The sequence below is a fragment of the Hyperolius riggenbachi genome, chromosome 8 (assembly GCF_040937935.1).
Source record: "Hyperolius riggenbachi isolate aHypRig1 chromosome 8, aHypRig1.pri, whole genome shotgun sequence".
In the NCBI taxonomy this organism is placed as follows: domain Eukaryota; kingdom Metazoa; phylum Chordata; class Amphibia; order Anura; family Hyperoliidae; genus Hyperolius; species Hyperolius riggenbachi.
In genome coordinates this window covers 221,781,445-221,796,786 of record NC_090653.1, presented here as the reverse complement: position 1 = coordinate 221,796,786, position 15,342 = coordinate 221,781,445, and the positions used below count along the sequence as shown (strand labels likewise).

Sequence of the window (15,342 nt, the reverse complement as noted above, 5' to 3'; positions counted from 1 at the left end):
GATCGCTATGTACGCTGGGGGTATCACCTCCCTAATTGGATAACTTTATTGTATGCGTACAGCGCTCCCACTATGCGGCACAGACCTGATATAATGTATAAACTGTAGCAGGTAGGCGTTCCCTCCTGATACCATGTATAATAAAATGTCCTAAATTTCAATGTCCTCCTTAGATGGACTATAGTACACAGATTTCTTCTATACAGTCCAAAAAATGACCTATCAGCGGTGTCACCACTTCACTCTACTTCCATCAACATGAGCATGGTTGGTGTACAATATTATACTCTCACCAATGTCCAAGGGCTGATATATAGATATCAGCAGACACGTTTCATTACAATTCACGCAGCATAGGTCCTCAGCAACTTCCCCCTGTAAATGTCCTACACAAACAAGGGAAAAGACATAGCGTAATCCTGCTTCAAAGCAACTTCCAAACAGCTCCCACCACCAGTGAGGTTTTAGCTCAACTTCAGCACCTTCCGTGTGTGTGCAATCACCATGTACCCCACACCACTAGTACATAAAACGCTCACCGGATAGGTTGGCTGACCGGCTACAGACCAGCAAATGCGTTTGTAGTCTCCCGTGTCAAAGGATCTGAGGTTGGACCAGCTGTATCCTTAAGAACTCAGAGAGAAAGGTTCCATAGCATAATCCCGTTTATTAAAAGATTAAAACATATAAAAGTGCACTCACAATTGTAGAAAGTTTATGCGCATATCAATATAGGACGTCCTCCTCCGCTCTCAGCACATCTGCGTCTCCACTGCTGTTCCGCCTGAGGCCACGCCCTACCGGTTTCGTCAATGATGACTCATCAGGGGCTTGCCCAGGCGTCAGCAGCGAGACGCTATGAACCTCATGTTATGCAAATTACTTCCTCCATCGGAACGCTACTGGGCTACAATAGCCAGTAGCTTCCGCCAGGTTACCACTTATATATAAAATTTGTTAAAATGATGCCACATTACCACAAACACCTCCTTCCGCAATTCACATCAATACGGAGGGTGTATATTCTCATTTTATTCCCCTTTGGCAAGCAGCAACACTTCCTCCTTACGTATTCAACCCACATGTTAACCATACTACACAGCCCTCAGGACTGTAGCACAGGCACTGAATATATATACTGAATTGAAACAAGAACAAATCCGATTTATTATACAGTTGCTAGAATTTTCGCTCACTCATAACTACTTTTGGTACAGTAATCAATTTTATCTACAGACCCTAGGATGCGCAATGGGGGCTAAATATGCACCCAGTGTGGCAAATATATTTATGGACGACTGGGAGCTGGGGGTAATAGCCTGTCCACAAAGCAACCATGTGATATCATGGCGAAGATATATAGATGACTTGGTGTGGGTTTGGAGAGGAAATGAATTAGAATTAAAGGAATATATAGAATGGCTGAATGGTAACAACAGGGGTATTGTGCTGACAGCCAAATGGGACAAACAACAAATTGATTTTCTGGATGTAGTCGTCTATAAAGATAGGGACAGGCTTGGTACCCGCACTTTTTTCAAAAAAAACTGACAGGAATGCGTACATTCCAATTAAGAGTTGTCACCATAACAGTTGGCTGAAGGGAATACCTAGAGGCCAATTTACTAGGGTGAGAAGAAACTGTACCACCATATCTGATTACGAAGATCAAGCAGATATGCTTCTCCATAGATTTGTCAATAAGGGTTATCAAGAAATCCCGCTTAGACAAGAAATTCAAAGAATCAAGTCTCTCAATAGAGAAGAAATTCTAAAGGACAAACAAAAAGTTCCTAATAATGGTGAATATGATTTTGCACTGTGCCTGGAATACAATATGCAACACAAAGAAGTGGAGAAAATTGTTAAAAGATACTGGGGGCTTCTGAAGAATGATCCTGTTCTTAAAGCTAAGATACCTGCTCAACCCAAGTTTATATACAGGAGGGCTAATAATCTACAGAGAAGCCTAGTTAAAACCTGTATTGAAGAACCTGCAGTCATGAATAGAACTGATATCTGCGGACAAAAAGGTTTCTTTCCCTGCAAACAATGCAACCCATGTCTGGTCGCACAGACTTGTAGGAGGACTGCCAATGTATCCTATGTCACAGGAGAGAGCTTTCCCATTCGAGAATTTATCACATGTGGGAGCACTCATGTAGTCTACTTAATATGGTGCCCATGTGGCTTCCAATATATAGGAAGAACAAAAAGGAAGCTTAAAGAGACTCTGTAACAACAAAAAGATCCCCTGGGGGGTACTCACCTCGGGTGGGGGAAGCCTCAGGATCCTAATGAGGCTTCCCACGCCGTCCTCTGTCCCACGGAGGTCTCGCTGCAGCCCTCCGAACAGCCGGCGACTGTGCCGACTGTTCAATTCAATATTTACCTTTGCAGGCTCCAGCGGGGGCGCTGTGGCTGCTTTCGTTCAGAAGGAGGCAGAAATACCCGATCTCAGTCGGGTCCGCTCTACTGCGCAGGCGCCGGAGACTTGCGCCTGCGCAGTAGAGCGGACCCGACGGCGATCGGGTATTTCCGCCTCCTTCGGAGCGAAAGCAGCCAGAACGCCTGCGCAGGAGCCTGCAAAGGTAAATATTACGTCACCGCTGTACGGAGGGCTACAGCGAGACCCCCGAGGGACGCAGGACGGCGTGGGAAGCCTCATTAGGATCCTGAGGCTTCCCCCACCCGAGGTGAGTACCCCCCAGGGGCCGTTTTTTCGTTACAGTTCCTCTTTAAATCACGGATTAATGAGCACGTGAACAACATAATAAAAGGCTTCAAAAACCATAGTGTCTCTAGGCACTTTGCTGAAAGCCATGGCCGAAACCCAGGACTAATGCACTTTAGCGCGTTGCAAAAACTTACCACGAGGTGGCGAGGATGCCACAAAGTACGCGAAATTTCAAAAATGGAAACTAAATGGATCTTTCAAATGCATACCATGAAACCGGAGGGTCTGAATGTGGAACTTGATCTCAATTGCTTTATTGCAGACGATTAGGCCAACTATTACACTTAGGGATCACATTGAAAACTTAAACTGGGAACAAGGAGTTAGGTAGTTCACAGACTATACACTAGGGGGAACCACAATGGAGGTAGTGTATTACATCTGGTTTGATTAGGGTTAGGATATATGTTTTCTAGTTTTAGAACCTGTCTAGTAGTAAGGACGCTGTAATTTGTGACATCTGCCTATGCATGCTTTTTTCCCATGGGGCCCTGTTTAGGGGGTGGGGGGCACTATAACCTACATCACCCCAATATTGATGCAGAGCACTGGCATATGTCACAATTATATGCACAGAGATAAACTGACACACTAAGGATAGAAGTAATTTCAGCACTGTATGTTACATGTAATGTTGCTATGATATGTAAAGTGATGGGGTGACATGTTGGGTAGAAGAGGGAATATGTGTAAGGTTTTGTAGGGACTATAATGTATATGCACTAATGAGGTGGGATGGGCACAGGATATAACACAATTGGTACTACAGATCACTGTAGTGGGTATTGCTGGGTCTGGGCACATGCATTTGGAATGTGCCCAGGCTGTAGCAATTAAGTAACGTATTAAGATATCACAAAACACGGTAATGAAATAGTATGGTTCCAGAGTGGCCTATATGCGCTATGGGTGGGGGGAGTCACTGATGCCATCTGTGGGGGTTGGTATGTAGTATGATGAATTTGTGGGTTGAATATTTAAGAAGGAAGTGTCGCTGCCTGCCATAGGGGAATAAGATGTTAATATACACCTTCCGTATTGATGCGGAAAGAGGTTTCCGTGTGGGGGGGAAGTCATTAATGCTACCTGTGGGAAGATGCTGTGTAGTATGGTTAACATGTGGGTTGAATACGTAAGGAGGAAGTGTTGCTGCTTGCCAAAGGGGAATAAAATGAGAATATACACCCTCCGTATTGATGTGAATTGCGGAAGGAGGTGTTTGTGGTAATGTGGCATCATTTTAACAAATTTTATATATAAGTGGTAACCTGGCGGAAGCTACTGGCTATTGTAGCCCAGTAGCGTTCCGATGGAGGAAGTAATTTGCATAACATGAGGTTCATAGCGTCTCGCTGCTGACGCCTGGGCAAGCCCCTGATGAGTCATCATTGACGAAACCGGTAGGGCGTGGCCTCAGGCGGAACAGCAGTGGAGACGCAGATGTGCTGAGAGCGGAGGAGGACGTCCTATATTGATATGCGCATAAACTTTCTACAATTGTGAGTGCACTTTTATATGTTTTAATCTTTTAATAAACGGGATTATGCTATGGAACCTTTCTCTCTGAGTTCTTAAGGATACAGCTGGTCCAACCTCAGATCCTTTGACACGGGAGACTACAAACGCATTTGCTGGTCTGTAGCCGGTCAGCCAACCTATCCGGTGAGCGTTTTATGTACTAGTGGTGTGGGGTGCATGGTGATTGCACACACACGGAAGGTGCTGAAGTTGAGCTAAAACATCACTGGTGGTGGGAGCTGTTTGGAAGTTGCTTTGAAGCAGGATTACGCTATGTCTTTTCCCTTGTTTGTGTAGGACATTTACAGGGGGAAGTTGCTGAGGACCTATGCTGCGTGAATTGTAATGAAACGTGTCTGCTGATATCTATATATGTCAGCCCTTGGACATTGGTGAGAGTATAATATTGTACACCAACCATGCTCATGTTGATGGAAGTAGAGTGAAGTGGTGACACCGCTGATAGGTCATTTTTTGGACTGTATAGAAGAAATCTGTGTACTATAGTCCATCGAAGGAGGACATTGAAATTTAGGACATTTTATTATACATGGTATCAGGAGGGAACGCCTACCTGCTACAGTTTATACATTATATCAGGTCTGTGCCGCATAGTGGGAGCGCTGTACGCATACAATAAATGTTGGCTACTGATTGGGATGAAGTTCAATCCCTGGTTACAGTTATTAAATCGGAATATAACCCAGAATTTCTTCTTTGCTCTAAAAAGATTGTTTACCGCATATAATATACTAACACAATGGTTTTTTTTTTTTTGTAAAACAGCATTCAAAGGGTTACATCACAGGGCTGACTCTTTCTTCTGCAAGGAGAACCCGCATCCAAACTGCTTATAATCTTATCTTGTGTACACATTCTTTACTTGATACATTTATGTAAACATTCTCTGGCTGTGCAGGACTTCAGCTGATGAGTGCTGAAGTGGAAAACATCAGAAATAACTGCTGCCAGCATTTACAACAGAATGACAACAGTTATAAATAAAATGCACCAGCAGCTTTCAAAGTAAATTAACTGAACTTTGGGAAGTTATAATATCTAAATGAATATTAATACTTGTGCTCAAAAGCAAATATGATAATTGTATGGGTTATAAAAAGTAGGAAAACACATTTTTGTTGAAAATTTTGTCAGAGTTTTAAACCGCTTTAAATTCTTATTGATTTATAAAGCACCAACATATCCTGTGATCCTCTTTAAACAAGCAAACGCAAGTTTGAAGCCTGTGGAGTGCTTTTTTCTACATATTGCAAATCTGTGCAGAGATCACCTAGTGCTAGGAAAACGACTGCTAGACTGACAGAAAGCTTGTAGTTGGATTGGACTTTGCATTGCCTAATAAAACCTAACATATGTCTCCAAAACTTAGGTAAATAGTTTGCTGAAGTGATGCCAGTCATGTGGCGGTGGCTTTATAAACAGGAGCTCCGCATTTGGACTTTTAGGCTAGTAACACACCAGGACGTTGCGTTTAGGGGACGTTATAGGGCACATAACGTGCCCCTAACGCAACGCCTGGTGCTCTCTGGTGTGGACGTCGGAGTGAGCCGCGTTGTGCACCTCACTCTGGCGTCCGTGATGCGTACTCTTGGACGCATGCGGCATCACGTGGTCCCGCCCGGCCAATCGCCGCACAGAGCGTCCGCTCCAGGAAATAAACACTGCACGTCACTGAGTGCAGTGAATATTAATTAGCCATGTGCCCGGCCGCTCTCCCCTCCTCCCCAACATGACTGAGCATGTGCAAACAGTCTAACGCGGCTTATCCGCGGAGAACGCACAACATGCAGCACTTTGCTGCATTACAATGTAACGCAACGTGGGCAGTGTGAACAGCCCACTTGTGTTACATTGCTGTGCGTTGGGGGAGCGTTACAGGCTGCACTAACGTGCGTCTGTAACGTCCCTGTGTGCAAGAAGCCTAAAGTGTTTCTCCTTAAAGAGAACCAGAGATGAAGCACCCTCTTGTATTTTACCTTATAAATCAGTGGGAACATGACAGTAAACACCTAATCTGCCCTTTGTTTTATTGTTCTCTGTTTAATCTGACTCTTATCACCTCTGATAAGAATCCCCGACTGAGCAGTCAGGCTGCTCCGTCTAGCTTTGCTACAGAAAGATTATAGCTGAGTCTGTCTTCTGTGGTGTTATTTCAAGCCCAAGCCTGCCCCCTTGTGGCTCTGCTATAATGACTCAGCAATAATCATTCCCAGCAAAGCCAGATTTAATTGCTCAGTCCGGGATTCTTGTGACTGCTGATAACAGACACTTTTAGCAGTGAGGGTGAAACAGAGAGCATGGTAAGTGTTTTCTCTAATGTTCCTACTGATATATATGGTAAAATACACAAGGGTGCTTCGTCTCTGGTTCCCTTTAATGAAGTGCAGAGACCGCTTTATATTTGTGGAGAGAAGGTGGAACTTGCTTCCCCTAAACCAGGTTGGGGGACTTGGTATCCAAGCCAGTATGGAGCCCTTTATGCTCGCCTTGGTGTAAGCCGTTGGATAGTATTACAGACCTCAAATTTGCACATAGGTGGGGAGTATCATTATCATCATCATACCTTATGACATCGAGTATTTAGTGATGACTGAATTTAGATGTTTTTTATTTTACCATGGAATTTTAATGATTGCTATCCTCTGGTGTTCTCCAGTACTGTTGTATACTTCACAGAGAAACTTTTGATGTGAGTAGCCACCTGGGAAATTTCAGCTGCTTGTCCACAGGCGCCAGTTGATCATTATTGCATTACATTATCTTAGCCGATGTTTACATTAGAAAGAATGAGCCAGAAGCCGCCTACACCCTGCTCAGTGTTTAGCAGATGTTATTAGCACTTTAAAGCAGCCCATACACTCAGCCGATTTTCTGGCCGACCGATCGATCGCGATCGATCGATCGATCGATCGATCGCAAATCGGTTGGCCAATCGACCGATCGACGGCCGATTTCGATCGATTTCGATGGATTTCCATCGAACTAGCAGGGTGGAAAATTTAGGTCGATCTGATGAGATTGCTTATCAGTTTGCATTGGCCTTAATGGAAATCTGATGGCAAAAAAATGCCATCAGATCGAATTTCAACAGATTTCAAACTGAAATCTATTGGAATTCTATCCTGGTAAAAAATGTTCTAAAAACGCATCAGATAGATCATCAGATGCATTTCTTATCTGTCTGCTGCCAATCTGACGAGTGTATGGGCACCTTAACTGAGACCTGCTAATCCGTTTAGAAAGTCAATTTAACCCTATAGAAGCCCTGGAGTTGGCTGCAAAGCACCTTCTTCAAGAAAAGTTTAGCACTGGGTGATTCTTGTTTACTATCATTACCCCCCTGGTGGTCTAATTCTTTCCAGATTTTAGGGTCTAAAAGCGGTGCTGGTTTTTTTGCAGGCTTTTAGACCCTGAAACCAGGGAAAAATAAATCACACCACAGAGAGATCTGCAGCAGCCCCAGCACTCACTCACCTCCCTGGGATCCAGCGTTGCAGTTCTCCCTCCGTCCTCCGGGTGGCACTGTAACCCTGTAATGAGACCTGTAAGGAGCATGGCTCCCAGAGTCTTGATCCCCAGGGAGGTGAGTGAAGCCGCTCGCTACGCGCAATGCTCTGCACAGACCTACCTCTAGTCACGCTCAGGGTTACAGCTCCTGGCGTGTTTTTTCCACCCCGAGCCTGACTTGTGATAACAGCTAAGGAGGTTAAGAATGGTGTAAAATAAAGAACGCAAAAAACACACTTAAAGGGAACTGGACATAAGAGGGATATGGAGGCTGAAATATTTCATTCCTTTCAAACAATGCACATTGCCTGGCTGTCCTGCTGATCCTCTGCCTCTAATACTTTGAGCCACAGACCCTAAACAAGCATGCAGCAGATCAGATGTTTGTAAAAAAAAAATCTGACAAGATTAGCTGCATGCTTGTTTCAGGTGTGTGATTCACACACTACTGACCAGAAAGATCAGCAGGACTGCCAGGCAACTGGTACTCTTTAAACTGAAATAAATATGGCTATCTCTGTATGCCTCTCACCTCTGGTTCCTTTTATGTATAAGCACACTAACATTTTAAAGCTGAAAGCAACAGGCTTGAATCCACCCTTCTACAGGATTCCCTGGCCAGGACAAGACACAGAACATTTATATTGTGCTTTTCTCCTAGCAGAATCAATGCGCCAGAGCTGCAGCCACTAGTGCGCGCTCAGTAGGCAGTAGCAGTGTTAGGCAGTCTTGCCCAAGTCTCCTTACTGAATAGGTGCTGGCTTACCAAACAGGAAGAGCTGAGATACGAACCCTGGTCTCCTGTGGCAGAGGCAGAGCCCGTAACAGGAACACCATCCAGCCATAGAAACAAATGTCGGCCATTTACTATAAGATGATAATGACCTACAAATATAGGTTGGATAGATGCACATCTACACAGAAATCTGATATTCCCTCCCTTTCTGGAAAAATATGTCCCCATGATGATTTCCGCCAGGGATTAAATAGGGTATATTATACACCTCAAAAAGTGGCTGCAAAGGATACCTCCTTGTTACAGCTTATTGATGCTGCAGCACAGTTACTTCCTGGTTTGTTGGGAGCACAGAAAGGGTTAAACTCCTGTTTTTACATATTAGCTCTCAACTCTGCAAGACAGCTGGGAGGTTAAATTACACTAGCTCATTACTTGCTGAGAAGAATTAGACAGGTTGCTCTCTAAAAACACACAAAGAGTGGACTTCTCTGTGTTCTCCTTCTCTCCTGTTCAAGAGTTCAGGTCCGGTTTAACAAGAGAATTTCCTTTATATAGGAGCGAACATGTCTAAATAGGAGCTGCCCATGGAAGTTTGATAACATTTGGTCTGGTTGGCTTGCTAAAGATGATTTGGCAGAAGGTGGTGAACATTAGGGATGCTTGTAGTGCAGAGAAGTGGAGAAGCAATCTACTTCTCTTTTCCGCCTTTCTCTCTATACCTATCTCTTTCTTTTTTCTCTCTTCTCTATGTGTTTATTTTACACCTAAGTAGACCAGTTGCTGCATGTTGTATTATGTACTGGATTCATTTATAATTGTGAGGTATTAAAGAATATTGTATTAGAGATTTAGGAAGATTTTCTGCTAGTCTATTGTCATTATATCATCAATATGTATACAAATGGATGTCTGTATCTGCTACTGTGATACTCTGATTTGAAACTTCTGGATCTTTGTTCTTATGAAAATCAATACATTAATTTGTGAAAAAATATCATTCTATGGTTGTATGTGTAGGTCACATTTTAAAGCATGAATATTTTCATTTTAACGCATTAATATTTTGAAGTTTTCATTTAGAGCAGCACAAACTCCCAACTAGTGATGGCCATGACTAAGGGAACTCATGGAGAAGCATGCGATTTGTGTGTTCAGCTGACAGATTTGCAAGGCTCTGATTTGCTGGGATCACATCCTGCTTTTTAGCACACAATCATGACTAGCAAATCAGAGACTTACATATCTATCACCTGGCCAAACTGATCACATGCTTCTCCATGAGTTCTCCTAGACATGACCATCACTACTACCAAAACACACTATGTATAAACCCGGTGGTTACGGATTGGGTTGATACCAATCTGGTGTGCCATTTCTTACCTACGGAGCGAGAATGTGTGAGTAGCTGAGCAATATCCCTGTTGATTTTTCGAAGGTGCTCCTGACATTTGTCCCACAATCCTTTGCGCATGCTGGACAGGCCAGAGATGAACAGGAACGCCATAAGTGGGTTATTTAAGAAGAGGGTGAAAAGGCTCCCACGTTGAGAATGATCTGCGATACAACAGGAAACCAAGTCATTGTTTCTATTTAAAGACAATGCAAATAAAAAGGATCCAACATGTAAAAAGCTTTTGGGACTTAGTATCAACTGAATTTGTGAGAAGAAGGTCAGCACACAGCAACATGTTAAAGCGGAACTCTGGCTGCTGCAGGACAGTCGGGAATCCTGGGAAGCCCAGACTTTTAAACGTTGTCTGTGCTTACTATAGCGAACATCAATGCATAAAGTAAAGCAAACCTGAAGCCAAAATAAACTTATGAGATAATGAATTCTATGTGTAGTACAGCTAATGCTACAGCTAATTCTTGTTTTCAGTAAGGCTGTTCAGGGTCTGCCTTCCTCTAATTGCTCCACTGACTCTTACCGTCTTTGGACCCCATCCTTCAGCAGCATGTTCCCTTCACAGTGCATGAGCACAGGCACCGGGCATGTAGGTGAGCAGCATGATCTATCTCCCAAGTTGACCCAGTATCCCGAACCTCTGCATCAATGCCAGGGCAGGATGTGAGGGCACAGCAGGAAGCTATGGACTGTGAGCACCATCCAAGAGGATAACAACCACAAGGGGCAGTTATAATAGAGCTGTACAGGCACTTTTTCATATGTGGTAGTATAGATGATGGAGCATTGCCAAGTAAGTAGACATTTTATGGCACATCACTGAACAAGCACCAGTGCCACATTCCTCAACTGGGAATGGATTGTAACAATGTATGTTCAATTCCTCTTTAATGGAATACTCTGTCACATGCAAGTACCCTAGTGCCCACCACTTACACTCACCTGCTGTGTGTTCCGAAGTGATTAGAAACAATACCTAGTCTCCCAAAGTGCTTTGGGAGAAGAGGGCGGCATAATAAACTTAGACCAATCACCACTTGGAAGGTGGGGTTACACACCAATACACAACAATATATAGATATAAGAAGTGTTTCTGAGGCTGAAGTCAGGATAATTCATGTAAAAGTGGGTATTCTGAATAATTTACTAAATTCTACTGTAGCTCGCTGGACTTCTTCTTTAAAAGATGTTTTATTGAAAAAGTGTGAATTCATCTCCTGTGAGAAAACAATGGAAAAGTTAATTGAATAGGGCCAAGAGATTAATTTACTGTGTACGAGGAACAAAGGAGAACCTATGTGGTATGAAAACCCTGTACTGGATTTGAAAGTAAAAAAGTGGGTACTAACAGGTGGCAAAAGCCTGCAATCATATCCGGGTTGTATCAGAACATAACACTGTTGTGAAATGTAAGTGAAGTTGCACTTATATGCAAGGACCCTCACACTACTATCCTGCATTTATTGCAGGTAGTGTAAATTCTTGCTGTGGCTGCATGGATGCAACTGGTACTCTACACACACAGATGAAATCGCCACTACTGAGCAGCTAGCATGTGTACAGCTAACCCAGAGCTTTGTTCCTCCCACTCCCCCTGCCCGAAGTGTGTTGTGACTCCTGTGCCCCCTCCCCCTGCACAGCACCAAAACACTTTGCTAGCCTGCAGGCTAACGATGCTTCTGTACTGCACCAGCCCTGAAAAGTAGCCCAAGGAATCGAGGCCCGATCCCTGCTGGGTGACATACCTTGAGCATATGCGCTGCCCTCGTTGTCATTGCCTGTATTCTGCTGCCACTGGCATGTAAAAGGGCTTAATGCTACACAAGAAAACACTATATAAAGACATCAAAGAGGCACTGTAGTGACATAGAGTAGAATGTAGTAAATTATTCAGGGAACCCACTTCTAAGGTAATTTTTCTGGTTTCAACATCAGAAACACTTATAACTATATATTGCTGTACTGTATATCGATATGTAGCCCCATCTTCGCAGAGATACTTTGCCCAGGCTGATTAGGTATGCAGAATCCCCCCCCCCTAAGCATTCTGGGAGACTAGGTATAATTTCTACTGGCTTTAGAACTTTTAGTAAACAAACATTCTGCAGAGATCACCTGTCAGGACTAAAGATGTTGCTAATTTGCAGAATGTAAATCAGGGAGAGAAAATATTTTACAATAGGCAAACACTGAATAAATCTATATATATAAAATCGGATGTATGTGTGTGTGTGTGTGTGTGTGTGTGTGTATGTGTGTGTGTGTGTGTGTATGTGCCGCGATCACGCGAAAACGGCTTGACCAATTTGAACGAAACTTGGTACACAGATCCCTTACTACCTGGGATGATATGTTCTGGGGGTCTCGCGGCCCCCCTGCACACCTGGGCGGAGCTACAAACAGCAAATCAGATTCCACCCATTCAAGTCAATGGAAAAAATGTAAAAGCCTGCCATTCTCACAGTAATCAAGCCAGAGCCCCCACACTTGGCACAGTTGGTCACTTGGTGACCGAGGTTACAAATCCAGGAAAAGTGGGCGGAGCATAAAACAGCCAATCAAATTTCAGCCGTTCATTTTAAATGGGAAAATGTAAACTGCAGCCATTCTTACACTGTTAATCGCAGGGTTCTCAAACTTGCCACACTTGGTCACTGGGTGAATGTGATTAAGATTCAAGAAAATGGGTGGAGCCTAGAACAGCCAATCAAAATTCACCTATTGATTTTCAAGGGGAATATTTAAACTGCTGCTATTCTCACTCTGTTAATGGCAGAGGCTTCAAACTTGCTACAGTGGGTCATTGGGTGACTGGGGTTAAAATTCACTAAACGGACGTGGCCACATACAGCCAATCAGATTTCCTTGGTGGATAAACTGCTTCCATTCACACATTTTTGATTCCAGGAACCTGAAAGCTCACAAACTTGGTCATTGAGTGACTGTGTGTCAAGGTTACAAAAAGTGGGTGGAGCCAAAAAAACTTTTACTGGGAAAATATAAACTGCAGCCATTCTTACACCGTTAATGGCAGGGTTCTCAAACTTTGCACAGTTGGTCATTGGGTGACAGATTAAGATTTTGGAAGGTGGGTGGAGCCTACAACAGCCAATAAAAATTCACCTTTTGATTTTCAAAGGGAATATCTCATCTGCTACCATTCTCTTATACTGGTAAAAGCAGATGCCTCAAACCTGGTAGAGTTGGTCACTGGGTGACTAGGGTCAAAATTCAGGAAGGGGGCGGAGCCACAAACAGCCAGATTAGTTTATTTTTCAATGGGAATATACAAAGTATTGATACCAAGGATTCCAAAACTGATAAACTTGATAATTGAGTGACTGTATGTCAAGGTTAGAAAAAGTGGGCGGTGCCAACAACTTCATTTTTTTTACATTGCAGGGTTCCCAAACTTTACACAATTGGCCACTGGGTGACTAGGATGAATATTCAGAAATGTGGGTGGAGCCTACAACAGCCAATCAAAATGTACCTATTGATTTTCAAAGGGGAATATTCACATTGCTACCATTCTTACACTGTTAGTGGCAGAGGCCTCAAACCTGATACAGTCAGTCATTGGGTGACTGGGGTCCAAATTCACTAAAGGGGTGGAGCCACAAACAGACAATCAGATTTGTTAGATTGATTTCAGCCATTCTGTTATTGGCAGGGTTCTCAAACGTGACACAGTTGGCCACTGGGTGACTGGGACTAATATTCAGAAAAGTGGGTGGAGCCTACAGCAGCCAATCAAAATTCACCTTTTGATTTTCAAGGGAAAAATTTACATTGCTGCCATTCATGCACTCTTAATGGCAGAGGCCTAACATCTGCTACAGTCAGTCACTGGGAGACTGGAGTTTAAATTCTGAAGGGAGCGGGCCAAAAACAGCCAATCAGATTTGTTTAATTTCAAAGGTAAAATGCAACTTATTGATGCCAAAGACCCCAAAGCTCATAAACTTGGTCATTAAGTGACTGTATGACAAGATTAGAAATAGTGGGCGGAGCCAAAAACAACTAACTTTGTACATGGGGAAATGTAAACTGCAGCTTTTCTTACACTGTTAATGGCAGGGTTCTCAAACTTCACACAGTTGCTCACTGGGAGACTAGGATTAATATTCGGAAAAGTAGGTGGAGCCTACAAGAGCCAATCAAAATTCACTTATCGATTTTCAAGGGGAATATTGAAACTGCAGCCATTCTTACACTGTTAATAGCAGAGGCCTCAAACCTGCTACAGTCGGTCGTTAAGTGTTTGGGGTTCAAATTCAGTAAAGAGGCGGAGCCAAAAACAGCCAGATTTCTTTGCTGGATAAACTGCTTCCATTAGCACAATTTTGATGCCGGGAACCCAAAAGCTCACAAACTTGGTCATTGAGTAGTGACTGTGTGTCAAGGTTACAAAAAGTGGGTGGAGTTAAAAACAGATTTTTCGGGGAAATTGTAAACTGCAGCCCTTCTTCACTGTTAATGGCAGGGTTCTCAATCTTAGCATAGCTGGTTACAGGGTGACTGGGATTAATATTCAGAAAAGTGGGTGGAGCCTAAAAATGCCAATCAAAAATCACGTCACTTTTCAAGGAGAATATTACAATTGCTGCCATTCTTGCACTGTTAATGGCACAAGCCTCAAACCTGGTACAGTTGGTCATTGGGTCACTGAGGTTCAAATTCAGAAAAGGGGACAGAGCCACAAACAGTGAATCAGATTTGTTTCATTTCGTGGGAAAATACAAATTATTGATGCCAAGGACCCAAAAACTCACAAACTTGGGCATTGAGTAGTGACTTTGTGTCCAGGTTACAAAAAGTGGGTGGAGCCAAAAACAAATTTCACTGGGAAAGTGTAAACTGCAGCCCTTCTTACACTGTTTATTTCAGGGTTCCCAATCTTTGCCCAGATGGTCACTGAGTGACTGAGATTAATATTTAGGGAAGTGGGTGGAGCCTATAATAGCCAATCAAAATTCACCTGTTGATTTTCAAGTGGAATATTTAAATTGCTGCCATTTTTACACTGTTAATAGCAGATGCCTCAAACCTGCTACAGTTGGTCATTGGGTGACTGGGGTTCAAATGCTATAGAGGGGTGAAGCCACAAACAACCTATCTGATTTGTTTAATTTCTATGGGAATATACAAATGATTGATGCCAAGGACCCCAAAGCTCACAAACTTGGTCATTGAGTGTTTGTGTGTTAGGGTTAGAAAGTGGGCGGAGCCAACACCAGTCAAATACATACCCAGGCAACGCCGGGTCATCAGTGGGTGGAGACAACTACAAATTTCACTGGGAAAATGTAAACTGCAGCCATTCTGTTAATGGCAGGGTCTTTAAACTTTGCACAGTTGGTCACTGGGTGACTGGGATTAATATTCAGAAAAGTGGGTGGAGCCTACAAAAGT

The 15,342-nt window shown here is 43.2% G+C and overlaps 1 protein-coding gene across 3 annotated transcripts in view; it reads right to left on the bottom strand.

The window, feature by feature from the left end:
- The window catches only part of SCAI (suppressor of cancer cell invasion), a 252,826-nt gene that overhangs the window by 14,934 nt on the left and 222,550 nt on the right, over positions 1-15,342 (bottom strand). For all 3 annotated transcript variants that reach the window (XM_068248199.1, XM_068248201.1, XM_068248200.1), the window contains one exon: positions 9,903-10,076. In XM_068248199.1, coding sequence (XP_068104300.1) covers positions 9,903-10,076 — 174 coding nt within the window. The remainder of the gene's footprint in view (positions 1-9,902; positions 10,077-15,342) is intronic.